Source organism: Glandiceps talaboti, chromosome 23 (assembly GCF_964340395.1).
Source record: "Glandiceps talaboti chromosome 23, keGlaTala1.1, whole genome shotgun sequence".
In the NCBI taxonomy this organism is placed as follows: Eukaryota; Metazoa; Hemichordata; class Enteropneusta; family Spengelidae; genus Glandiceps; species Glandiceps talaboti.
In genome coordinates, this window is record NC_135571.1 from 6,867,854 (window position 1) to 6,895,452 (window position 27,599).

The 27,599-nt window shown below is 36.6% G+C and overlaps 2 protein-coding genes across 3 annotated transcripts in view; one reads left to right on the top strand and one right to left on the bottom strand.

Moving 5' to 3' along the window:
- Positions 1-71: 71 nt before the first annotated feature.
- Positions 72-9,545, bottom strand: LOC144453007 (dicarboxylate carrier UCP2-like). 2 transcript variants are annotated; one of them, XM_078144264.1, is made up of 7 exons: positions 9,487-9,545; positions 5,976-6,163; positions 5,053-5,222; positions 4,091-4,340; positions 3,369-3,572; positions 2,733-3,015; positions 72-2,203 (listed from the first exon to the last, which is right to left on the bottom strand). In XM_078144264.1, exons 3-7 carry the CDS (start codon positions 5,176-5,178, stop codon positions 2,080-2,082), a joined length of 987 nt encoding a protein of 328 aa, XP_078000390.1. In that variant the 5' UTR covers positions 5,179-5,222; positions 5,976-6,163; positions 9,487-9,545; the 3' UTR covers positions 72-2,079. The 2 variants fall into 2 exon arrangements, with proteins under 2 accessions (XP_078000390.1, XP_078000389.1); XM_078144263.1 differs by having other exon boundaries at positions 3,369-3,575.
- The window catches only part of LOC144453006 (serine-threonine kinase receptor-associated protein-like), a 20,211-nt gene continuing 385 nt past the window's right edge, over positions 7,774-27,599 (top strand). The window contains 8 exon segments of the mRNA XM_078144262.1: positions 7,774-7,807; positions 16,406-16,537; positions 18,875-19,010; positions 21,827-21,908; positions 22,692-22,864; positions 23,788-23,925; positions 24,813-24,949; positions 25,396-27,599. The exon segment at positions 25,396-27,599 is cut by the window's right edge and continues 385 nt beyond it. Of these exon segments, the coding sequence (XP_078000388.1) occupies positions 7,774-7,807; positions 16,406-16,537; positions 18,875-19,010; positions 21,827-21,908; positions 22,692-22,864; positions 23,788-23,925; positions 24,813-24,949; positions 25,396-25,601 (1,038 nt within the window). The 3' untranslated portion in view covers positions 25,602-27,599.

The following is a 27,599-nucleotide window of genomic DNA, read 5'->3' on the forward strand; positions in this document are numbered from 1 at the left end:
CGACACAGTATTACCGATAAGACGAAAGTAATATTTGGTAGTACCAAAAGTACCAGAACAGAATAGTTCAATAAAGGAACAACCCCGAAAGCTGTATGTCAAAGAAGACACTGCATAAATACATGTAAAACGGGTAACAACCAACTGTACTTTTTAAAGTGTTTACACTGCTTGTCACAATCATCCATATCAATTGTAAAAGTGCACTGTCACATTTGCTTTAATCATTAGCCCAGTATGTGGTGTCTCTTCAGTGTAATCAATCTGTAAAAATAAATAATGTTACCAGTACAGTGCTCGTTAATGTCACAAGTCTTGGTTTCACTCACAGTTGTGGCACTTGCGACACCACAAACTGGGCTGATAACTAAAATAAATGTAACAGTATACTTTTATACTTTAATATGGATGCTATCAACGGTTAATGATTGTGACAAGCAGTGCAAATGCTATAGTTGCCTGTTACTCCGTTGTATATATTTTTGCACAGGTAACCAATCCCCCTACGATGTTATAAGACAATATCGATTTTTGCTAGTGAAGGAGTCCCATATAACATAATAACATTGCATGTAATCTTTTTATGAATGAGTTTTCTTAATTCTTATTGTTTGTAAGTAAAACAGAATTGTGCGTGTAATCTTTTCAAGAATGAGTTTTCTTAATTCTTACTGTTTGTAAGTAAAACAGATTTGTGCGTGTAATCTTCTTCAGAATGAGTTTTCTTAATTCTTATGTTTTGTAAGCAAAGCAAATCTGCTCCTGAGTATACTTGTGTGGAATACAAAAAAAATCTCCGACACATAATTTATAATATACAATATTGACATACCACCAAAAATGATTATTGTATATTGTCTTTGTCAAACTATTCACCTTTGTAAATAAACCAGCAGTTAACTTTGATTATATTTCTAGAATAATATTTCGATGTCCTCTTGCACAAAGTCAATAAAAGACATCCAGTTTGGAACATAAATTTCTTGAATTAAAATATCACGGGAAAATGTAATACCAATGAATGTGTCAGTGTTACCTTTTTTTACCTGAGGTTAGTTAGTCTAGGCCGAGCCTTGACATGGAAGAACTGAATGACGTAGTTTATATAAGTTACGTCATCAAAGTAATATGACGTATATCCACAACTATTACGTCATAACCATTAAAATATACACTAACAGCAAATTACAATTTACTAATAGCTCAAATGATACCTCATACAACTTAAAATAACTAAAGTCTTTTGAGCTTGTTTGAAATTCTTATAACCCTCAAATAAGAACTACGTGTTTGTTTTATTTTCTCAGCAAACGTGCCCCTAAAAGGTCAAAGATCAAGGGTCATATACTCTATACTTGTTTTTTGCAGTATAATTAATAAATAGGATGAATTCTGTGTTCAGAAGTGCACTATTCTTTGATATAATACAGACGCTCATATTTCAGTATAATTCATGAGAGAGTAATATCTTGGGTTCTAAATATAGCTAGATTAAATATCTTCTCTTTTTTTGCTATTTTCATCTTCCTTCTTCCTCCAGAAAAGCTTCCATCCTCTCCATACCAGGTACGCCTAAGTGTTCGCCATACTGTGGCCTAGCATAGCCTTTAATGTTCTTGCTGCACTTCCAAGCATTTGGCAAGACATTTTCTTTGCCACTCTGTGACAAAGTGTGGAAGTACTTTTGGCAGAATCAATATCTGGGTGCTCCTTATGCAATTGGCAAATACTATTTGCAGTAAATATTAATAATATAAGAGACGTGCGTATTGAGTATTGATGTGGGGTTTTTCTTGCAAAATGATGAATATGTACATCCAAGGGAAACGCATGAACATCTCTCAACATCTCAAATGACGTCAACAAAATGTTTTCCGTCTTTTAGGTAAGTCTAAATTCTTGAAGGTATATGATCAATACTGGAAAATAGGAACTACGTTTCTTCATCTTTCGAGGAAAGTAATGGCCCCAAGCACGAAAATGGCGCCGTGCGCGCGCGTGGAGACGTCACGGAAACCTCGGTTTCGTCGACCAATGATCTGCATTGTATAAGTTAATTCGTTTTATGTCTCGTCGACTTTACAAAGTGTGAGGTCGTTTATCGATGGAAACACTGGCGAGTGTGAACCCTCGTTTAAGTTGCTCATAGAAAACAAACATCAGCACATTCCAGGACCCTAGTCTCATGAAGGATGGCATAAATCTGTAATGAAACGAGAGAAAGAAATGTCTTTAGGATGTAGAAAAGTACCCATCTTCAATAATATACATTGTACTTGTTGTTCACTCAAATATACTACAGTAATACTCCCATCCCTAAATTCGACATCATAATTACAGTGGTTCCTTTCATCTCAACAATGATGTTGTACATTCCCATCTGAAAATTTGACGTGACGTCACAATTTAACACAAGTATTCTAAATGTGGCATCATAATCATTGGCACAAACATTCGAAATATGACGTCACAATCATTGTCACAAACATTCGAAATATGATGGCACGATCATTGACACATTCGAAATATGACGTCACAACACAAACATTTTAAATATGACATCCGCAATCATTCACAAAAATATTCTAAACATGGCGTCCCATTCATTGACACAACCATTAAAAATATCAATACAAACACATGTTCTAAATGACATTATCAGACGATCTTTGTGACACCAAACTCTTTGTAGTCATGAACAAAATAGACAACTCCAAACAATCTACTCTTACCCTTTATAGAAAGTTTTGGGTCCACCTTCAGCAAACATCTTACAAGCACAATCGAATGCCCCTCGATACTGTCCTTTGCTGGAATTCATATAGCGAGTCTTGACTACATCCACAGGTGATGCAACACATGTAGTGACGAATCCAGCACAGAAAGCAGACACAAAGTGGCAGGGAAGATTGTCAGACAGGAGTCTTGTAGACAAGATTTTTTCTTTGATCAAATCATAGCTGACAAGCTCCGAGGCATTGACCACACTGTTTCTAGTTATATTTGGCAAGCATCCTAGAAATGAAAGAAGATGGATAGCTATTAAAATTCCTTGAATCGAAAAGACCATTTGATATGTATTACTCATAGAAATGCCTGTTGTTGTTGTTGTTGTTGTTGTTGTTGTTGTTGTTGTTTTTGTTGCTGCTGCAAAATCAAGGATTCTTGGTTGAATCATAGAAAATGAAGAGAAATATTAAAGTGCACGTGTCTGGCTTGTTCTCGTTCCTTGAGGTGTTGCGATACATGTCGCCCCATATGAACAAAATATGAGATCTTTCGTTTTTAACTCCAGTTTATCGGCGCAAGTATTTCTGAAAGAACCTCGTTCATTGGCAGGTAAATTGACAAAATATTGCTTTTCCTACCTTTCCATAGGCCTCTCATGCCCTCTACTCTTCCAATAGTTTTATATGCATCAATAGTTCCGGCGTACCGTCTGCCAAGTGATGACGCATTCTGTGCCTGAAGACGAACCTTAACAACATCGGTAGGCTGAGCAAAGGAAACAGCTGCCGCTCCTGTCGTTATGCCAGCAAGAATTCGTATACCAATTCCATTACCAGACATTCCTCCTGTAAAAAGGAACAGAATCGAAATCAATATTGAGTAAATACTGGAAATAAAATCATACAATGAACGCGATGTTGCAAATATCTGTACGTTAGTCTTTTGAAATTAAAAGTGTATGCACGATGTAAAATTAATATGATTTAATTTAATTTATAATTATTAAATTCTGTTAAAAGTTTTAAGAGCGCACGTGTCTTTGTCAAATTAAAGTATGTACAGACAAGTGTCCTTGTCTGGTCAAAGTAATAAGGCCTTGGTGCACCTGATCCCGCTTTCCCATAATTGGAACAATTAGTCTTGCATGCAGGACGTCCCGATCGGACAGCACTTCCGAAGGTTGTCGAACAAATTCAAGTCGTAGAATAACGGACGGGGGTGCACCTCTGCCCAATTTGAGAGCACAATAAATTTTATGCGACTCAGTGCACTCCAACGGTAAAAGAAATAACCTACACGTCAGCTCTAATATTTTAAGACACGAGCAGTCTCTGTCCATGTAAAATACATATTTAATTACCTTTTTTTAAAGCATCTTGGTAGAATGACTTGACAGAGTCATACATTCCTATACGAATAGATGCGAAGCACATCTGACGCTGAAGACCAGGAATCAGTCCATTATATAGCGCCCTCCCACCTTCTTGTCTGCAAATTGTCATGATGGTTCCAAAAATACCACGGTACTGCAAACTACGGGCGCCTGACGATTCCAGCAACAGATTTGATCCATTAAATTGAACAGCTTTGGAAGGGACTTCACCCTGGATCTGAAATTTTGGGAAGAATATGGAATCGGAGTAAATATTTGGCCTCGCCTTAACCTCGCCTGAGAGAGACAAGCTTGGGAGGTGTTGATTCCGGAAAACTATCAACTCCCGAAAATGATGTACATTCTACCTCATAATATTGGTTTCAATCACCGCTGTCATATCTTCGGATTATTGACCAATTACAATTAAAAGTGACTCAACATAATATTTATAACCAGCCTGGCAAAGGAAACACGGAAGATGAAAGTAGTCGAGTTCGGGTTTTAATATTGATATTTCTAGTTGGCATTGGTTACTTTAAATGCCTGTGGTTTAATTCTTTATATCGTTATAATTGTCACCACCAGTGTTGAAAAAATACCTTTGTCTTTCTAGCTTCACTCTGTTCCCTCTCTGTACGTTGGTCCCCCCCCCCATCTCCTTTCCCGCTTTAAAAAAAGTCGTGTACTTTTTTTCTTTCAAAACGTTCTACCAATCTCTCTGTTTATAGTTGAGTTGCATTTATGTATCACTGCGTTCTTCTCGAGATCTGTGAATGTGTCTCTATATATATCTCAGATTGCCTGTCTGTTCAGGACTACACGTATGTCGATCTTGTCTGTCTCTGTCTGTCTCTTTCACTATGTGTGCACATCTCACCGACCATTGGTCTCTCATTTCATGTGAATTACAAATAAACTAAAAATATGTTTGTTGTTTGTTTTCTCACCTGCAATCTAACTTTCGCAGTATCCAAAGGAAAGGTGATCAGGTCTGCCATACAAGCCGCAGTCCCTGCACTGATGAGTTTGACTCCAACGGTAGGTTGAACATCGATGGGTTTAAATCCAACCATCTTTATTAGTTACAGATAATTAATTGCACGATAAAATCTAAAATCTAAATTTAAAAAGAATAAAAAAAAAGAGAAAGCAATATGAATTATAATTAATTCCAGTGTTATATTTCTCGTTAATGGATTAGATTTTTGTCGGGTGTGACGTCATGGTATAAATACCATGGTGATCAAATGCATAAGTCAGTATAACCATGGTGATGATGTAACTCATCAGGAAGCAAAATGTGACTGGTATATGTGGATAATCGAACTCAATTAATCATTGTTAATTGGAATATGTCACATTCTCTTACTGTGTTATATCATTATGCAGTAAATTGCAATACCAGTAGATTTCTCGATATGAAAATATATCTTCCGTTTCATAGCAACACCATTAGTTCACTTTGAGAGTATCATATACGATGACCTCTCAGCATAGACACTCTAACTGTGATGACGAGTCACCATTTTACTTTAAGTTACAACTAAAAAAAATTGTCAATTGGGGAAATGGCTGCCTTTAGAAATAATAGTAACATAGCTTTGATTCAAAATTCAAACACACTGTTCTTGTGTCCAGAAAATCGAAGGAACCGTTGTCGGTATGTACTAAGTGTCGACATGAATACCTGTGTCTACAGGTGTATGAATATTTGTTTCATTTTTGAACAAATTTGTTTGTTTTTAATTCGCCATTGCCAAATGGTCATAGGTTCAATAGTAGGCCTCTTAATGGAGGGATTGCAGCTATAGGCTAGGGAAAGTAAATATCAAAAAATTACTAGGCATAAATATTTACTCTTCTATCTTACCTTGTATTATAATATAGTTTTTTTCTATAACTGTCGACTCTTTTCCCTAAAGTCGTCTTCACAATAGTAGTTACTATGGTTACTGTGTATAGTCTGCTGCTGTTGTATATTGTTGATGAAACAGCCACCGTCGCCGTACCACCGCGATGAGAATAATAGTCGAAATTCCAATCCAGCCATTAATTGATCTGTAAAGGGTCAAAGGTCAAGTGTTACAACTATAGAGCATAGTGGATGATGAAATCTCGTCTTCGTCATTGAAACACTTTCTGTTATTTTCGTAAATGGTCCGAGTCTTGAAATTGATAGTATTAAAGGTCACATGCTGTGTTTGCGTTTTTGTTGTTGTTGTTGTTGTTGTTGTTGTTGTTGTTGTGGTGGTGGTGGTGGTATTATTGGCGGTGGTGGTAATGGCAGTGTTACCGGTGGTGATGGTTTTGCTTGTCAATCGTGAATGTGGTGATGGGGTTGTTGATGGTCTCTGTTGTGGTGTTGTACGTTGGAGGAAATGTTGTTATTATTGTTGGAGTCGTCGTGGTCGTGGGTGGTGGTGGTGGGTGGTGGTGGTGGTAGTGTTACCGGTGGTGAAGGTTTTGCATATCGACCAATTTCTCTACAAACTCGTTCTATCTCTTTTTCTACAATATCAATAATCAGTATATACCGCACATTTTGAAATAAGTCATAGCTCACAAGTGTCTATGGTTAGTCCCTATATTTCGATGGCCATTAGAGAAATTAAGATTGTGTAATATTTACTAAAATTAAATGTGGAACCTCCGTCCCTGACACAAGTTATCCCCAAGGTGTAAGTGAACTTACATACAAAAAGAAACACTTAAATTTTGCTAGCACGATAAAAATCCATTGAAAAAGATTTAGTGAAGCCACTTAAGCTTCAACAATTAAACGACGACGACAAAAACAACAACAACAACAATAACAACAACAACAACACAATCTTTCAAAACAAAATTTATCAAAACATCAGACGAAAAACATCGTTTAGATTACGTCAGATTAATTGGTGATAATATTATAATTGGACAGTCCATTGTTTAAAGAAACATAACATCGATGAATAAATTATTCAATTAATAAACTAACTCGATATCAAATTCTTCCACAGTCATTTGTTACAAATAGGCTTTCGACATGACTTGCATTTGGGTACCGTGCATTGTCATAGCGAGAAATATTTATATACCTGTAAATATTCCAGTAGCACCTACGCAAATACGCCATGGAATGCATTCAACTTTATCACTCTAATTTGACCATTATTAATAATACTTTCCGGATTCATATTTGCGGGTATGGTAACATGACAAAGGCGATTAATCATGTGACAGCTCGGTTGATTTTGATTGGCTGTTGTTTACAGATTAGTGGGCGCTGTTATCAATATACCAAATCCTTCTTTTGCTGAATCATGAAACTGTGTGCAAGCTGTCTAATCTCTATCTATAATAATGCATTGATATATTGTTTACGGCATCTGTTAGACGGCAGCAGGCTCGAACACGTCACGTGACAAATGTCCTTCGTCATGTGACAGTCCCAACGTCATACTTATGATAATTAATCACGTGTCTAACTGGAGTAGTCATGTGACTGCCACGCGGCGTAACGCCCACGGGCTTGTATTATGCAGGTCGTCGCATAGCAAGCACCATAGCAAGTATTGTCGAGGGTGGCATTGTATTTAAATTTTAACCTTCACGGTCAATTTTAACCCTCAATGTCACAGTCATCACTTTCACCAACACGGACTAATTTTCTCATCCTTCAAAAATCCATGTGACTTTTTGTTTATAGCATGTTTATCGATCGTCTACGACAAGTGGACTGTTTGCAGTCAAGGTGTTTTATTAGAGGATGACGCAATGATACTATCTAGTCAGGGCCGACTTGAACTCGTCAGTACCAGGGGGTCACGGCGTTCAATATAAGTGCGGGACCATCCCTGTATATCTCCCAAAAACAGGACAAGGGACAAATGGGCACTAATTCATCCCATATCACAGTTATTAATATAACTATCTGTCTTTTTGCGAACAATTCAGCTGAGAATTAGGTATACTCTTCTCAGAATTCGTCATTTTAACTTTACCGAATGATTTTGTCTTGATACAGAGTCCATTGTTGTTATTGTTTCCATCCCTGAACGTGAAAACAGACAATGCTCGGAATGATGCAATTCATGAATTAGGCGGAAACAACTCTCCGTTACGGTTAAATTGTCCCCCCCCCCCTCGCCTCGCGTAATTTACCAAAATATTTGCTTGTCAACCTAACAGAACTATCTGTCATACTTTTTTTATTCTAGTTACAGTAGTAATCTACAAGTAATGTATTTTCCAACTATATAATGTATTTACTACATGAAAACGCGACTTCAGCTGAATCCAAATGCTTGGGTAGAAAACCACACCAATTTTTTTATCACTATACATCTAGACATGGTTTGTTTTCTCGGGCTTATTTTTTTATTTCCACTCATCACATCAGTGAAATAAGCTGTTTTTTATTAGATTTTTAGATGAAATTATATTTAGATCGTTTGGTAGAGCAAAATAATTAATAAAATATTATGAATATAATGGTAATATGCAAATTTACGGTTAGTTAATTTACTAATAGTTGGAAGATATATTGTTGTTTTAAGGGAATCACGGTCGTTTTTTTATCCTCTTAATCGGCTTTTTGTCGAAATTTCATTTCATGTAGAGTTTAAAACTACCTATGACCTTGTATCACAGTGTGGTTTATATTTCAGACTTGGATGAAATCTGAAGGAACCACATATAATAAGGTGTGGTGGTGTCGCAATTTCAAGTGAATCGCGCATTTCATTGTCTTGCAAATGTGACTTTTCAAAGGCGTCTCCATAAAAAACTACCCAAGTATCACACAGTGTCAGTGGGAACTTTTTAAAGGGTAAACAAGTCGGTCGCTTTTACGTACGTACCGCGTCGGGTAACGAGTTTTCATTTTGGCGACCATGAAAATAATTAAACGGCTGCCATTGTGAAATTAACACGACTGACAGCTAAAGGGTGTTACTTATAGTTGCGTAATATTCATTAGGTTTTGCACAAACATTGATCCAGACACTGCTGATTGAAAAACAACCATCGACAAAAAAAAAATTGGACGGTCGCTCACCAATCGTCACACGATAACTTTATACGGTGTGAACTTTCGACTCTGATATTATTAATACATTACAGTAAACAACACCACATTTCTGACAACCGTTTTACCAGTGTGTTACATGCGAGAACACGTGATCACGTACAAAATAGATAGTTGTTGATACGGACAACCCTTATACCGATAACCACACGGACCATTCGTTGTCACGTTTGACATACTGTGATTCCGTGGGACGTATAATTTCCGGCCGGGTTACGAGCAACGTACGTTTATGTGACATTCAGAAATGTACAAACTATACAAGATTTAAAATATGAGACGCGGATTTCTATTTAAAAAAATTAACACTTACCTGTCACGATTTCTAGTCGCCTACAGTTCCAGTTCAGCCCGCAAAGTGAATGCTTGCGATTTTGCAGGCACAATCATATGTTCGCCGGCTGTGTTGATCATGTGACTGCCGAGAACGAATCAAAGTGCGTATTTAGGGGGCGTTGGCCGCTTTGACCAATCACAGTTGGAGGTGTGGTGGCGAGCCCCCTAATTATGCGTGCGTCACCAAACAATGCACCATTCGATTATGGATCGTGATGTCATCAACAATTGAAGGCATTGGCAGGATGCGGCGGACAAAGAGTTAAAAAACCGTAAGGAATAAAAAAAAAAAGGACGGACAAAGTCTTTTATGTGACATCAGCGAATATGTTCTTTTACAAATTTCCTTTCATCTTTTTAAACAGTAGAAATAGTGCAGTGGCATGGACTCATTGCAGTTCAACGATATCGTACGGTAGACCCGCTATATTTTCTAGACTATCTGCCATACCATGACTTTATCCTTAGCTGAAAATCTAGTCGTGTGGGATACTAACGAGAGTATAAGTCCCCACACGACTAATGATAAGTTGCTGGGCTAAGTTTGTTTGACTGGTCCTGTTTGTCAGTCATGTTCGGGTCACGATGTTCTTGACTTGTTTACAGTAGAGGCGACCAACACAAAAACTAGGCCATATGAAATGAACGACGGTAGCTATGCAAAAAATAATGCAATATATCAAACTGAACTAGTACTAACCGAGCACTAGACGATTTCAATCAACTCTCCGATACACGTCTTTCATCTAAGTGGGGATGTGTAGGGTGGGGTGGGGATGGGGTGGGTGGTATAGGTAATTACACTACTTTTGTGTGACCTGGAGAATAGCCCTGTTGTTGTCTTTTCACCCTATATCTCATGTGACCTAGGCCTGTTCTCCACCAAGGACGGTCATAGCCGTCATCTTGTTACCATATTCGTATTATCAATCCCTGTGTTTTTCGTCTTGGCCACAACAAATATTGCCCTAGGCCTCTCTTGCGAATGTTGGTTTTAACAATCCAGAGCGGAATAATTATGATTTGTCAAACAGCATAACTATGAACAATCCTAATATATACATGTTATGTGATGACATCACTATGTACTATAATTATATCTCGTTGCATAGCAACTGAAATCGACATGTCACCAGTTCATCTGTTTCCAACAAACTGTCAACAGCATCACGATACAACACACGATCGTCCGACCCAGTTTACCAGTACCATCCAAGCTCAAAGTAACGAAATTTTATTTTTCATGGCAGAAGAGCTATATCAAACATATAGTTGGCGAATGTACTTCCTTAGTTGTTGTCAATGATGGGTTAGCTAGCAATTATTTTCTTAGTTTTGCTGCTAGACGTTCGGGCTTTCTTTCGATACTATAAGCGAACGAAGTTCGCAGTGAGGGCTTGTGTTCCATCCTCGATAGCGATGTTCGGTCGTGTGTCGTATTCTATCGGAAGAACATCCGAGGTCTAGCAGATAGACTATTATTTTCTAAGCCTATTAAAAGGTCGACAGTGTGTTGAGTAAGGTAATGTTTTTCTCTCTCAAAAACTGTAAACAACGTGTGAGAGCCAACATAGCTAGAATGATATACTGCTTTGCCATTCACATAATCACATCCAATGATCTGTATGTACATGTTGCCCTCTTGAACAGAATCATAACAAAGTATGACAACTGATATGTTCTCACAAGTCCTGGCCAATGCATACGTATATACCTTTTGTTGACGCAACGATATCACTGAGCCCGAGGACCTTGGAGAGAGATAACGAGCCTCAGATGAGGGGAAAACAAAGCTAGCAGGTGACTGACCATGGAAGAGGAGATAGGTTTTCACTAATGCTTACAATATACTTAATTATGTAATATTGATGTGATCTGGACTAAATTCTAGCTCTTGAGTTTTATCATGATGCAGCTTATACTATGACAAAACAAGTCAGGAGTCCCTTCACGGCTTTCGTACTATCTCTCTATGTCATTGGCTATGTGGTTCTCGAAATCTGAGTCAACGTATTCAGATTTAGAGTCGCCATGATTAGACCTAGATGATTATGCCCTTTTCGGCCAATGTATGATCTGTTGACGCGGCTCTGACTCGTAGTAACAAGACCTCACATGTCACTTGTCCTTTCCTCTGCTATTAAAATGACTCAAGAAAAATATTGGTGAATAACTCGATACCTAACCGAGCTCGAGTGGTTAGCTTGTGTTCATCAGGCACCACCGCATGCAGTCAGGGTTTCGACCCTCCCAGCGTCGGCTGTGTTTTATTAACCATTTCCCAGATCTGTACGGGCTCAGTTTCAGCAATTCAAAGTAGGTTTTCCCTGCTCTTGTAAATGGCGACCGTATTTGAATTGTCAAATTTAATTTGTATTTTAAAATATTGTCAATGTAAATATCACAATTGGGGCTTTAAAACACCAACCATGTTTTGTACGCCATGAATTAATTTGGACAGATGATGATGATGATGATGATGATGATGATGATGATGATGATGATGATGATGATGATGATGATGATGATGATGATGATGATGATGATGATGATAAAACAACCATAGGGGCGTGGGATATTTCTACTAGTATAGAGATTGATACATTTGTAGCAGCAGGATTCGTACGATATTTTCCCTAAGAAAATGGCAATCCAGGGCGGCAATCTAAGCAATAATACGTGCCCCTGTGATGAAAACCCGCTAGCGAACCCATATCTTAAGCTTGTTGTGGTAAGTCTTCCCTGTAATGACCGTACGTAACCTTTTGTATGTTTGTTTCATCTGATATTGCCGAATCTGTGTACATGTGGCTCACACGGATTTTGTTTACCGTCTCTGTTTTCAAGAATTGATAAAGATATATCATTTGATTGTATACACGTGCCATACATTGACCTGTCTCTGTTTGTATTCAATACAATCAGTACAACATATAGATGCATATCTGGTTTATCTAGATACCCATGTACAATCTGCATTTACGTTGAAAAACCCGAAATATGAACTTTGCCATGATTTGGGAAACTACACCCAATCTCTAATATAACCTGTCCGCTTGTTACTTGATATGTGACTCCGTTACACCCAGACCATTACACTTGTTATGGATAAGGGCGTTGGCAATTTGGACCAATCACAGTAAGTGTTGTGGTGGCGAGCCCCTGATTACGTCACCGAACCGCAACGCACCGTTCGGCGATCATGGATTGTGATGTCATACACAGTTGTTTGTTTGTTTGTAACGTTGATTGAGAATACAAATACGGATTGAATACCGCCATGATTAAGGACTGTCATTTACTGTCTTAGTTGTCTGGTACATGTGGTATTTAATACACTTTCTTACTTGTCTGTGACTTCAGCAGACATATGATCATCTGTCGGCCTCGACAGTCTTTCTTTCACCTGGAATCTGGATACATAAATCTGATTAAAGTCCGTCTTGAATAACTATCCAGCCACAACATCGGGTTAGCTACTAGTATCTGTTTATAACCCGTTTGAATAGTCCTTTGCATATTATACCGTAATACACGTTCATGTTTTAGTCTTGGTCGTCAAAGTACGTAGGTAGCAGACTAGAGACTAGGGAAGGGAGGGAGGGGACTGCTCCTGTTTGACTACTATGTATGTGCCACCCTTTGGAGGTACTAGCCCTTTATATATTGTCATATTTGTAAATAAAAAGTAATTAGAATTTCATCTATAACATATAGCATGTAATAATATGATAATCAGAATGCAATCTCCCCATGTGCACCGAGTACGTAGAATATAACACATCAGCGATAATCCGATATCGCCTTCACTTCAATTCACCGTATCATAGCTACATGTACATGTGCAGAGTTCTAGTTCTAACCCTACATACGAGACCCTTTAGGCCAAATAAAAAATGTGTGTTTTCAATAACCCAACCGACTCTTGTTTAAGCTTCCGATCCTCAAAAAGATAAGAAATTATTTGTCTTCTAAAGTTGACCTTCCTGCACAACTATTTTCTTTCCCCAGTGATATCTGTACCTATTTCATCAAACTATCACAGAAGGGGTATTCTGACCGACATTTTGTTTGTCTGGGATCGAACCAACATTTTTCAAAAATTAAAAGCAATTAAAAAGATAAAATAAAATCCTGACCTACCTACCCTGTTTTCTGAGTTCATGTCATCATAAACACACAATGGTTTTTTTCTTTGCCTTAAAGATATATTACAAAGAAGCCAGGACAATTTTTGACAATCTAGGGCATATACAATTGCTATCCAAATCGTACGACATGAAAACAACTTGTGTCCCTACAAAGGCAAATCGCCCCATTGTCAATAATGAATCATACGATGGGGACAATCGGGTAGAGTCTATCAAGGACGAAGAATCATTAGTTATGCATGGTTGATATTATCTCTCTAGCAACCTTAATGTCCACCTAGCATGCAAAAAGTGCGCACTATATCACCACGTTATATCTGGCACACGCATCCTTTTGGTGTTTTTTTTTACTTATTTAACCATTCACCACCCATGCCCAGCAGGCGCAAGATCAAAAACACAGATGTTATTCCCCAATATTTTTCTTCGTTCAGCCAAGGATAATGCGAGTAACCTAGGGCAACGCGTGTCTATCCATGTAGGTTGATGAACTAGATAGCTATAATACTAGTAGACAATATATATATGATGGTGGGGGTGTATTAGCTGATAGAAAGTCTCGACGAACAATAGTGATGACTCAGCAATAATACCTGAATTTGCTATCACATGTTCCAATAGAGACTGTACTGTGATTGCAAAGACACAGTACAACGACTCTTTTGTCTGCTCTATGGCCACTGGTCAATGGCAATAGATGACAGTTTATTGTAGTCTGTTCTTCTTGTGAAAAACAACTTAAAATAAACACGACACTGAAATATGCTGATCACGACTTGCCTTCTAAGGCATTATCGTCTGTCGCCTGGCGTTGTTAAAAATAGTAAATTTGTAACTGCGATGACTTGGGGCAAAAAAAAGTAGTTTCAGATATGGCATAAACAAATAATTCTTTTGGTTCCGGTTACCCTACCCCACCTACTTTTTCACTGCCGACCCTAAACCTTTTACACATTCGAGAAAAAAATAACAAAATCGCAAAAAATAGTGAAGTTTCGGGAGACTTGAATAGTGGATGCGGAAACTGACATCAAGACAAAATAAAACTGTTGTTCCAATCTATAATGGCTGTACATCTGATGAGAAGAAATTAAACCAGAAAAAGAAACGTAAAAAAAAGTTTAGGGACGGCAGTGAAAAAGTAGGTTGGGTTGGGCAACGGTTGGGTACGGCGGAACCACACAATTTCTTTTATTAGGCCTTACACGGGAAATAAATAAATTCTCACTATTCTTACCTTTTTTCAATGTAAGAAAAGTTAGGTTCGGTGGCTTACACGTATCATGAATCTATCTTTTCCATTCCACTGGTCTGAAGTCCTGTCCCCCGTGTTTGTATTTGCAACACTTTCTACAGCTGCAGTACTTGTTTTCTATGGAAAAGGTCAAAGTTCTCCAGGGGAGGACACGCCTTGACAAGTCCGAGTCATAATTTTGAGTCTAAATACAAAAACGGGCAAATGATTTTGTCATACCGGTGGAATGGAAAAGGTTGATCCATGATACTAGGGTAGGTCGGTGTTATAGGAAACATATACTAGTATGTTGTTTTATGTGCCTCAGTGCAAAAAAGCAGCGATTTGATTGGTTAAGACGTGACCTTCAAACCGTAGATCAATATTCATGAGCAATGCCTTATTAGGGGATGTGACAGACTGCAGTGTACGATACGTTGTGTTGTTCAGCCCTATATAGGTTTCTAACAAATTAAACCTGATAAAGGTTGTAGCCTGGCATGGATGTTGTATCTTACCCCAGATCACTAACTCAGATCTTACAGACCCAATAACTAGTCAATGTTGACAATTTATTGCATTAAATCGTTAGTCAAGTGTATTATTTATTTTTTATTATATTATATACACGTGACGTCATTACCATGTTTCTGAGTTCTGCCAATATAGCAATTACAAGCTAAGAATTAAAATAAATATGCGTCAGTCAATATAATCAATAAATGTAGCTTTTACTAGACACGCAAACAGAATAACCATAATCCCAAATAAATAGGTGTTGGGTTACCATATTACCACGCAAACAGAATAACCATAACCCCCAAATAAATAGGTGTCGGGTTACCATGCCAACTTCGTTCCAATTTCAACTCGTTGTCGTCTCACTTTCGGAACTTATCCCAATTCAATTAGTCAATTTATTTTGTCGGAAAATTCTTTTCAAATTGAAGGTTTAACTCTGCCGTAATGTTACATTATTTTGAACTTTACTCTTTACTCTTTAAGTTTACACATGTACACCTAGGGGCAGCCATGGATCGTTCACGTCTGTCGATGCCCATCTCCACGTGCGTGGAGCTAGCTACTGTTTACCAGTTAGAATTACCCGCAATCGAACGGTACAGCACTTTAAAACAGTGTACCATAAAATTGGGATTGTAACGGCTTATTTTATGAGACGATTTAATTGTTACGAAGTAATTGCGAATCACCCAAAAGACGCGATGTATGATGGACTCTATGATGGATATCAAGTTTTTTGAAGTGAAGATCTTTGAAGAAACTTCACAAATGTCACTTTCCTTTTGGCATGCACCCTACGTCATTTTATACAGCACCTCACCGTTTCCTGTGAATTTGATACATTATTTGTGTAGCGTGTACGTTACTAACGTTACTAGTGTGAATAAGCCCTTCTGATTATTGACCAAGCAATCACAGCACTCAGGAATACCATTCGTCATAGTTGACCTTGCTATGACCTTTCTGTCGCTTCTTCCGTTGCTTGACAGAGAGGACGCTTTCCAAAATGGCTGCCATCAAGCAAACCCCACTCACATGTAGCGGACACACACGGCCAGTTGTTGATTTGTCCTTCAGCAAAATAACCCCGAACGGATATTTTCTGATTAGCGCATGTAAAGGTAAGATTTTTCAGTGTACTGTATTAGCCAGATTCTTAGTTTTTGGTATCTAAAAATGAAAACATCTTTCATACGTGAATGAATGTCATTTGACAACTTCAAGGTGATTCATTTTATATGAACGCGGAAGAAATGCCAAGAAAGCCAATACAAATTTAATGTTTCCGATGTAAAAATATGTAAAAACTGCCCGTTGGTATAATTACAATATTCGTGTATATGGTCACAAAACTGTTATGATTTAGCGATGACTGTGTAGCACAAAGTGAATAATTTATTATAATCATTTTAATATTCTGTGATTTCACAATGTCATTGCCCCATTGCACAACGTGGACTACTTCTTAGCTAATGTGGTTTCAGTACTATTTCGTCGATTTCCAAAAAGAGTGTCCCCCGCCCCATACATACACAGAAACTCAAGCCCCTTAAGCTCTGTCGTCCTTTCGGACCCCCTCCCCTGTTGTACTTTTCAAATTTCCATCCACCGTCTTAAGGTGGTTATTGTTCTGTTTGATTCAATATTTGTTTGTACTCCTTATTCGTTTCTGTCTTTGCAATACATTTTTCCCATTGTTAACAATACACACAACAAAATTCTGAAGTCAAAGTTTTAAAATGATAATCCCTGAATCCCCCACCCCACCCGAATACAACAAACAAAACTACATAGCACTGTAGCAGTAGTCTATATGTAGTTCCTCTTTCTAGATAGCAGAAGTAACTTGTATCCTGCACACACAGGAAATAACAAGCCTTGAAACCAAATGTTTGCCCATTGCAGATCTATGGAAACATTCTTAGATGATCAAAATTCCATGTTATTCATATAAAAGATACTAAATGAAATATTAATACAACATTTTCAATTTGAAGTATTCTCTGGTTTGTTTTTCAATTTGAATGAAAATCCCATTGAATTGATAATATGAAAATATGTAATATTCAGAGATACAATATACATACAGATACTACATGAAATATTAATACCAGTAATTTTCAATTTCGGTTTATTCTGGGTTTTTTTTTTCAATTTAAGTAAAATCCCATTGTATTAAAAATATGAAAATACGTACTATTCAGATTTACAATATACATTATACCTTCCGTAAGTAACTTAGATTTGGAGCAAGCAATAAATAGTAAATTCCCCATTTAATAAGGAAAATGTAATATGCAAATGAGTACATGATCATTTCTTGTTCGATACAATCATGTGATCACACACTATAATTTTCAGGAAAATTTGCTGATTGGGATAAATAACAGAAACCCCATGATGTGTGAGTTCCTGGTTGTAGACATTCAGGGGTATTTGCACAAGTTTACAGTTGATGTGTTTCTGCTGCACTGTCATCTGCTATGCTCATGGTAATATGACTACAGAAAATACTGCAAGCACTTGTGCAAATATCCTGTCATAACACTAATATTACACATCTATTGATGTGATTGAGAAATGGATTTGATTGAAATGATATACATATTAAGGGCTTGAAATAAGAGCAGTGATTTGATACACTGTATCACTTTCCCTCATCTAATCTGAATTACTGCATACATTACATGACATGACTGAAAAACAAACAAAACAAAAACTGGGAACAAATCAGTGAAATTAATACAAAAGCAAAACATATTGGACAGGACGAATTGGATGTGAACAGTTACTACAAAAGTTACATAGGTATAACACATTTTATAGGCCACACAACATTCTTATAATGTCTACAACTACAGGGCTCGAAATAAGCACTCCATGATTGAGGTCTAATACCTTAAGCAGCTTTGTACTAAGGAGTGTATACACTGGGCTCAAAATAAGGGCATTTTACTTGTCCTGGACTAGTGATTAGCAGAACTGTGCAGGTGTGTTTAAAAAGTACTTGTCCCAATGAACAAGTAGATTTTCTCATAGTTTTCAATTTTAAAACCTCTGCTCACTTATTGTAATATAAGTAAAACTTTCCTGTACTTGTAGAAACTTTCAAAGTGATATTTTAACATATGAATGGAAGCATATAAATAATTAGTCTGATTAGATTTCCAGAGTTTACTCAAACTGGATGTAATGTTATGGCAACTCGTTTTGTGACAAAAACTGACCAAAAGGGTCATCTCAATCAAAGACCTAATAAAATTTACAAAATTAATATCAACAAGTACTTTCTGATTTGGACAAGTGTTTTATAATTTATACTTGTCCAGTGGACTGTGGGCAAGAAAATATTTTTCATTATTTCGAGTCCTGTTGTTATAAAGTTTGTTTTACTATGATAATAGTACTATGGCTATCGTAATATCTCATTTGAATTCATTTCTGACTTAAATCCATAGATGGGAAGCCAATGCTACGTCAAGGTGACACTGGTGACTGGATTGGGACATTTCTAGGCCATAAAGGTGCTGTGTGGGGTGCTACACTTAGTAACAATGGTGAACATGCTGCAACAGGAGCAGCCGATTTCACAGCGTAAGTTTCCAAATATTGAAAAATACAAACATATACATTTATTACAAAATTAAAATTGCGGAAAGTGATAAGTTTTGCCTCATCCACAACCATTTGAATTTTGTAACTGTGTGAAAATACTATTATAGAAAATAGTAACCAGAAACTGGTCCAGCTTTTGCTGTGATAACATTTTTTTTCAGTTGGGTTGTATCTATTTATTTATTTATTTATTTATTTATTTATTTATTTATTTATTTATTTATTTATTTATTTATTTATTTATTTATTTATTTATTTATTTATTTATTTATTCATTTATATGAAATATTGTGAATTAGTTTATGTAATGAAGCAGTAAACCTAACATTCTATTTTAAGCATACCATTCTCAGTACATGCATTAATTCAAGTAAACATAACATTTAAATACACTACATGTGTAGGTCTTGACTGTAGACAAGGAGATTTCTAATGAACCATGTAAATGAAAAAACAAAACATTACTGGTAGTTGACACTGTGACATGCAATTGAAAGGTCATAATTGTATACATGATACATTAGCCCTGAGACTTGTCATAGTCTTGGTTTATCTAAATAGCTAGAGAAAGAACTGTCTAGGAAATATATATGTGGGTTTTTTTCTGCTTAATGCTATATAGGATAATGGAGCATTAATATTAATGTGATAATGTTGTCGTGTGCTCACATGACTTACTTTGTAGTTTGTAGTAAACTGAATGAAGTAACCAATTACAACCACCTGTCAGTGTGTGATGAATTACTACTGACATGCACTGTTCAGCCTTTCCACAGGGAGAGATTTAGCTTGCTATTTCCGGTAGAATTGTCCATCTGACTATATGTGGAGAGAGATCATAATGAACAAACCCACACGTCTACAATGTAGTTCTAGGCTAGAAACATTAAGACCATGACAAATAGTTGGACTAATAATAATATATGCATATCTGTAATTATGACCTTTCTATTGCATGTTACAGTGTCAACTACCATCAACTACCAGTAATATTTGTATTTATAGGGTTCATTAGAAATCTCCTTGTTTATAGTCAAGACCCAATGTATTTAAATGTTATGTTTTCTTGAATTAATGCATGTACTGTACATTGTGTGTTAAAAATAGTATGTTAAAGTTTACTTTCAGACTAAATAGATGTAAATTTAAATATTGTAAATATAGCTAGAGAGAAAAGAAGACCACGATAGGTTTTCTCTCACCAAATGCTATATAAATAGTGAAGTATCCTTTCTAAATAAAATGATTCGTTACTGGCAGTGCCAATTATTCATGCTTATCATCATTATCATTTATACCACTTAAACCAGGCATATCAGAGCTTGAAATTAGCAGTAGTGCTGTGTTCACAGACTACCAATTCTTGTCATGGGGCTACCATAATTTGCAGCTGGTAGCCCACTCAGACTACCACTGATTATGCGATGAAGATAGAAGATTTATTGACATGAAAGTATTTTTAATAACACACATTTCCAATAGAGGAAATCTGTTTTCAGTTCAGGAATATGAGACTACAGGTCACAATCCTTGGACTACCACTTTCTGAAATTGATAGCCCACTGGGACTACACTCACCAAATGCTATATAAATAGTAAAGTATCCTTTCTAAATAAAATGATTCGTTAATGGCAGTTCCAATTATTCATGCTTGCTTGTCATCAATATCATTTATACCACTTAAAACATGTGTATGTGTTTGAACAAAAAAATAATTGCTTAATTTTCTCTTCAATCGTTAACTAATTAACCACCGCGTAAATGTCATCATGGCTGTGCATATCTATAAAACAATGATTCTGCATTCCTTCAAATTTTTATATTTTTCATCGTGTGGGACATTCATTCTAACAAGAGCCTATAGCAGTCATATACACTGTACATGTAATGTTTCATCATGTTATGTAGTATTAAGACATTTTAGTATATAGACTAGATTAAGTTGTTTAGTAACTATTTCCTACCCTCTCACTCTTCACAAATATTCTATATGGGGTTGGATACAGGATACGGATCATTCGATCAAATATGCATAAAATTAATTTCCATTGCGTATAATACGCATGATTTTGTGTCACCATGAACACTGTGGACGAATAAAGCTTGAACTCAATTCAATCAAACCATTCTAAATAATCATGAATTTACTAAATTAATTGATTCAACTTTGTATTGCACCGAAATTTACAATTTGCTCACCAAAGCTCGCTTTCGCTAGGTATCCACCATGGCTTCGTCAGTGTTTTCTAAAGTCACGACGCATGGTGGATACCTGGCAAAAGCTTTGGTGAGCTAATTGTAAATTTCGGTGCAATCCGAAGTTAAATCCATTAACTTAGACTGAACTTTTGCTCACATAAGCTTTCATCATAACAATGAATTTACTAATTTTCTTTTTTTAATTGCGCGTCTGCAGATAAAGTGACATTAATATTTTTCTTGATACCATAAAATACTTGTGAAACCATAGCCTGTTTTATGACACTGTCCAAGTCAAGAGGATATTTTGCAGTGTCGCAGAAGAAATATCAACTCTGCTTTGTGAGAATGAGTAAAGGGTTTTGTCATGTCATTTCTCTGACTCATAGTGACAAGGCTCCTTAAGTTACTTGAAAAATATCGTGGAATAATATTATTTTCAACTGCAGATAAGGTCACACTGTAAGAGTCTTTGATTTAACTTGTAGTTGACCTTGGTGCTAGTATTGTAAGTTAGATATCAAGTTTAACATTCAATTTCACAGATTGTTTTACTCGTAGTAATTCTTTTTTGTTCAATTTATTTACCTCCTAGGAAAGTGTGGAATGCTATATCTGGAGATGAAGTCCATTCCTTTACTCACAAACATATTGTCAAGAGTGTAGACTTCTCCCAAGTAAGTTATATTATCTTAAGAGTGTAGACTTCTCCCAAGTAAGTTATATTATCTTAAGAAATAGGATCATGTTTTTGTGCTTAAGCAACGTTTTTGGCAGTTCTGCTAGAAAACTAAACATATACAGAAGTGAAATCACTATAACTTGAGTTGGTAGATTTGTGCATGTAATATTTATTCATAAATGCTTTGTTTAAATTATAACAACACTTTGACACAATATGCTAGCTGTAAATAAACCAATAGACACTAAAATAACTCAATAAGGTGAACATTAGTATCATAAATTTAAATTAAGTGTTACCATAGCAACATATAAACACAATATTGTTCATACAGTATGTATCATCAATTTCCCTGTACCTCTATTTGTTTTATGAAAGCAATGTCACATCTGTGTGCAAATTCAAAATTTCTTGACAACAGAAAAATATGTGTAGTGAATTTGTTGGCCGTTATATATAATTATTTCAAATTAAACACCCATGATTGAATCCCAGGTTCGGTTCTCACATTATTTCTATTTTATTGAAGTAGCATAGAATCCCTTCATGTGGAGATTTTGTTAATGCTTTTCCCCTACCATGCCTGGCATTTCGCTAATGGCCGTATTATCAAATCTAAAATTAGATTACGATTCCCTGCAGCAATGTTGAACTGTAAAGCTTAACCCTCTGGTTCTATAATCATGTGGTGATGCCATTCATGAATTTGCTGTCTTGACATTGAGTTAAAAATATTCAACAAGAAATCTTTTTTCTTTGATTATTTGTCTGCTACCAGGATGGCAACCAGCTTCTTACCGCAAGTAATGAAAAACTTCTACGAATATATGACTTAAACAAACCAGAAGCTGATCCAAAAGTCTTTAGCGGTCATACCGAAAATTTGAAGGACGCCCTCTGGTGTCTAGACGGGAAAAGGATTGTGAGTTCAGCTGAAGACAAATCGGTCAGGTAAGTGTAATTGTACAATATACACAGTTCTGTGATAGAGGGTGCTATGTACACTTCAGGAGGATAATAATAATAATAATGATAATGTTGGTTTTTATATAGTGCTTTTTCACTTTGTTCTCAAAGTGCTTTACAATTATTACCCCTGGCTTGGATCTATAGCAGCAGAACAGCCCTTTTATACTTCACCAACTCCCTGGGGAGCAGGATGGATGTAGTATTCTTCTATGTAGACAGTCAAGAATCACTTTCTGACCTGTCTAGTATCTGGATAGTATTGAGTCAGTTCAGTGCACATTCAGCTAACACTGGGTTGACACTAACTGACTAACACCAGCATGGGTTAGTATCTGCAAGGGTTAAAGTCTACAGTTGTATACTAGCCCTATATGATATGATATGCACACTTTATCAGAGTTCCTAAATAATATTATGCAAAAGATCTAGTGTGGGAGACTATCAATCTGATTAAAATCTGACGTAGTAAACTTGATGTGACGATTTACCCATTTCCTACTTTTATTGTTCTTTTTTGTTCTTTGAGCATCTTTTTACCTACATCTGACACAATACCATAGGAGTTATCATACAAAATGCAAGCACTGTGTGTATTTACTCAAGGAATGAGAATGTGTAATGTGCCAAATCATACATTGGAAAAAGCTAAAAAAAACATGTAAAGGGTTTGTTATTGTACATACAATAACAAAGATTTTACACATTTCTTAAATTAAATCTTTTGCAATTTATTGAGTTACAAACACAGACTTGGTCAATGTTATTTTACATTGATTTTTCAAGTAAGAAGCCATGATAAAATTGTTTTATAAATTAAAAACCCAAAATAAATACCCAATCTCTCATCAATATGGCCACTTGAAATTTGTCAATATTTTATCATGTTTGCTTTGATACTCTTTCAGAATTTGGGATGTGGACACGCAGACAGAGATTAAAAAACTAGATTTTGACAACATTAACCTCAATCTTGATTTAAGTAATGACGGAACCATTTTAATTGTTGCTCACGGCAACAACATTTCATTTTACAACAGTGAGAGGTAAGTAAAAACTTTAGTTCTGATCTATCTTGTTTTTTTAATAGCTAATTGAAAATAAATTTAAAAAATTTGTTTGTACAAGCTTAAATCGTCAACACTGGAAGTCACTCAATATATAGAGAAGATTAGGTGTATAATGAGGCTCGTCTTTCGTAATTAAGATGTATCATGTCACTTGAGTTATGCACACCTGTTGCTAAGGTTCACTGTGTAATGTTGGACATGTATTCCTCAGAATACACTGCTCTATGAGAAACATCCAGTGTAGACGACGTGGGATTACATTTCGCCAAACTGTTGTCTGGGTGGTATTGTAGTAAAGCCCCTCCCCCTCCCCCTGGCAGTGAAATTCTGGGTAAGCTAGACTATTTGGGATTACATTTCCCAAGACCCTTGTCTGGGTGATCTCATAGTAGAGCCCCAGCAGTGGAGTCTGGGTATAATGAAACTATTTGGGATTATGTTTCCCAAGACTCTTGTCCGGTGGTCTCATAGTAGAACCCCAGCAGTGGAGTCTGGGTGACAGAGACTATTTGGGATTGTGTTTCCCAAGACCCACATCAGGTGGTCTCATAGTAGAGCCCCAGCAGTGGAGTCTGGGTAAGTGAGGCTATTTGGGATTGTGTTTCCCAAGACCCTCATCAGGTGATCTCATAGTAGAGCCCCAGCAGTGGAGTCTGGGTGACAGAGACTACTTGGGATTGTGTTTCCCAAGACCCTCATCAGGTGGTCTCATAGTAGAGCTCAGCAGTGGAGTCTGGGTGACAGAGACTATTTGGGATTATGTTTCCCAAGACCCTCATCAGGTGGTCTCATAGTACAGCCCCAGCAGTGGAGTCTGGGTAACTGAGACTAGTATAACTAATTATTTTTTCGTTCTTTTCTAGTCTTGAAGAAATCAAATCCTACACTATACCATCACCTGTATACTCTGCTACATTACATCCCGACAAACATTGCTTCCTGGCTGGTGGCGAAGATTTTAAGATTTACAAATTTAGTTATGAAACAGGTGATGAGTTAGGTGAGTAAATCAAAACTTTGTTTTACCATTTTATGGTTTGTTGTTTTCCTCATCGTCATCGTCATCGTCGTCGTCGTCGTCGTCGTCGTCGTCTCATAATACATCAATGCCTTGGTTAAGCTTTGAACCACAATTGCACCCAGCTGTATTATGGGGACCTGGTAGGATAGAGGTTGTAATGTGAATGCTTCAATTCTATGCACTTCCAGAGACTGCAACGTATTATATGCTCCCCAGGGAGTGTAACAGTGGACTTGGTAGGAATCAGATAGAGGTTGCAATGTGAATTAATTGATGGATTGATCTATTGACTTATTCATTAATTAATTAATTCATTCATTCATTCATTCTTTCATTCATTCACTTATTGAATCAATCAATCGATCAATTGATTGATTGTCTATTAATATCTAAAAATGACTAAATCCTTATCTTTCTGATCACAGAATGCTACAAAGGCCACTTCGGTCCCGTACACTGTGTACGATTTTCACCAGACGGTGAACTGTATGCGAGTGGCTCTGAAGATGGCACTCTACGACTATGGCAAACTACAGTGGGCAAAACATATGGCTTATGGCGTTGTGTTCTACCAAACGAAACTAATGGAGCTGAGACGCCTAATCCTCCAATAGTGAAAGCAGAAGCCTAACACACTGATATCTTATGAAAGTTCTTATATGTTGATAGGGTACTGTTTCCCACCAAATTTCACAGGGAGAGGCAGCGAAACAGGACATGGGCACAAAATGATTCAACATTTTTATTTTCACAGATTTGCCATTTACTTATATCAACTATGTCTTTCCATTGATTGTTTGTCTTGAAAAGGTATATATCTGTGGAAGTGACTAATTTGTTTTAAAATCAAAGATGCTTGATTCAAATCTTTGCCACATTAAAACTTGTTTCTGGTCTTTTTCAAAAAATCATAACAGAAATTTAGTTACACATGCTTGATTGAACTAAAACACAAGTCAGTAATAACATAAAGAGATTATGAAAAAATAGTTTTAGTTACTGTTTAAGTACATGGAATTTAAATATATCATTTCCATACAGTCTTCAGTGATATGGACTAGTGACCCATAGTAACCATAATTTACATACAGAGGGCAATGTTCATTTTTCATTTTTCCCTAGGGCACTATTACAATAGCATGAGACTAGTCCTATCGGTGATTTTCTTTCACTCTGGAAAGACTATGTGCCTGGGAATGGGATGTGTTATAAAACACTTATTGCCTTGCCTTATTCGGGCACTAGTAGATCTCACATTACCCCTCATGCTGTTAAGTAGCAAGTAATTCCAGAGGCTGAAAGCTGAGGGAAACCGTTGCTGCCTAACAGACCTCAAGGTAATAGATGTCTACTAGTGCCCAAATGTGGCAAGGCAATAAGTGTTTTATAATATGATAAAGTCGAATTCTTGCTGAAATCATATATTGTTGATACAAAAATGGTATATAGCGAATACACTATCACTAGAGTCAATACTAGAATGGAGCATACACCATTGAGATGAAAATGAAACATTTTGGCAAGGAAGTAGATGACTGGATTGGACATTGAATCAGAATTATAGTGATTCAATTAAATTGGCACAAACTGAATCGTCATATTTACTCGGTTGAAAATAATTAGTAGAAAAAAAGATAGTGAAGTTGTTTGATAAATACCCATTTTTCATCCATATGACCATTGGTATATGCAGCAACTTTTACCCCCATAAATATGTACACTTAACGTAGCAAAAGAACAAATGACAGTAAATGTAACAGCCAAAAGAAAATTGCACTGTGCACGTGGTACACTACATCAGATTTTTATCAGATTGCTTTAGACTGTGAGATACACTGTGTCGCTCTACCCTCACTGGCCAGTTTTGTCTATGAGAGGGGTTGAATAATGTGTGAGGGTGCCCTGTCACAGCCTACCTTACAGACTAAAACAGTTATGTTCCTTTACAATGGTGGTAATGATACCCCACCATCATCATCATATAATGATACATGTTTGATACTACTAGACTCTCTCTCTCTCACAGTCCTCGGAGCATCGCATCGCTGAAATGACAGTTTTGTATGTACCGATATATACTGCATAATTGTACTGTGGGCCCCCATTGAGTCGCAGTAACATGTCAACAAATGATTAGCCCAATGTGAATGAGGGCCCACAGTACAAGTATATAGTACAATTATGCGATAGATATTGGTACATACAAAACAGTTATTACAGTAATAGCGATGCTCCCGAAGACAGGAGAGAGAGTCTAAGATACCCCTATCATGACACTAGACAATGATGTTGAAACATTGATGTAATCAGAGTAGGTAAATATTTATGTTCGATATTTATTTTGTAACCATTTCAGCATTTTTGTGTTCTCTTTTTTTTTAAATAATTATTTTCGATAAGTAGTTGTTTAGTGAAAATTAAACCTTTAATATTGTGCATCCATGGTAACTGTAGAAGTATCTAATTCTTAAAGGAGAGCTCAGAAATTAATTGTAGTTCTATGTCCCCAGACTACCAATGCTTGTCATAAGGTCACCATTTTTGCAGCTGTTATAGTGTTAACCCACTCAAGCTACTTCTAATTTTGTTAGGATGTAGACAAGGAAGATTTACAGATACATGTAGCAAA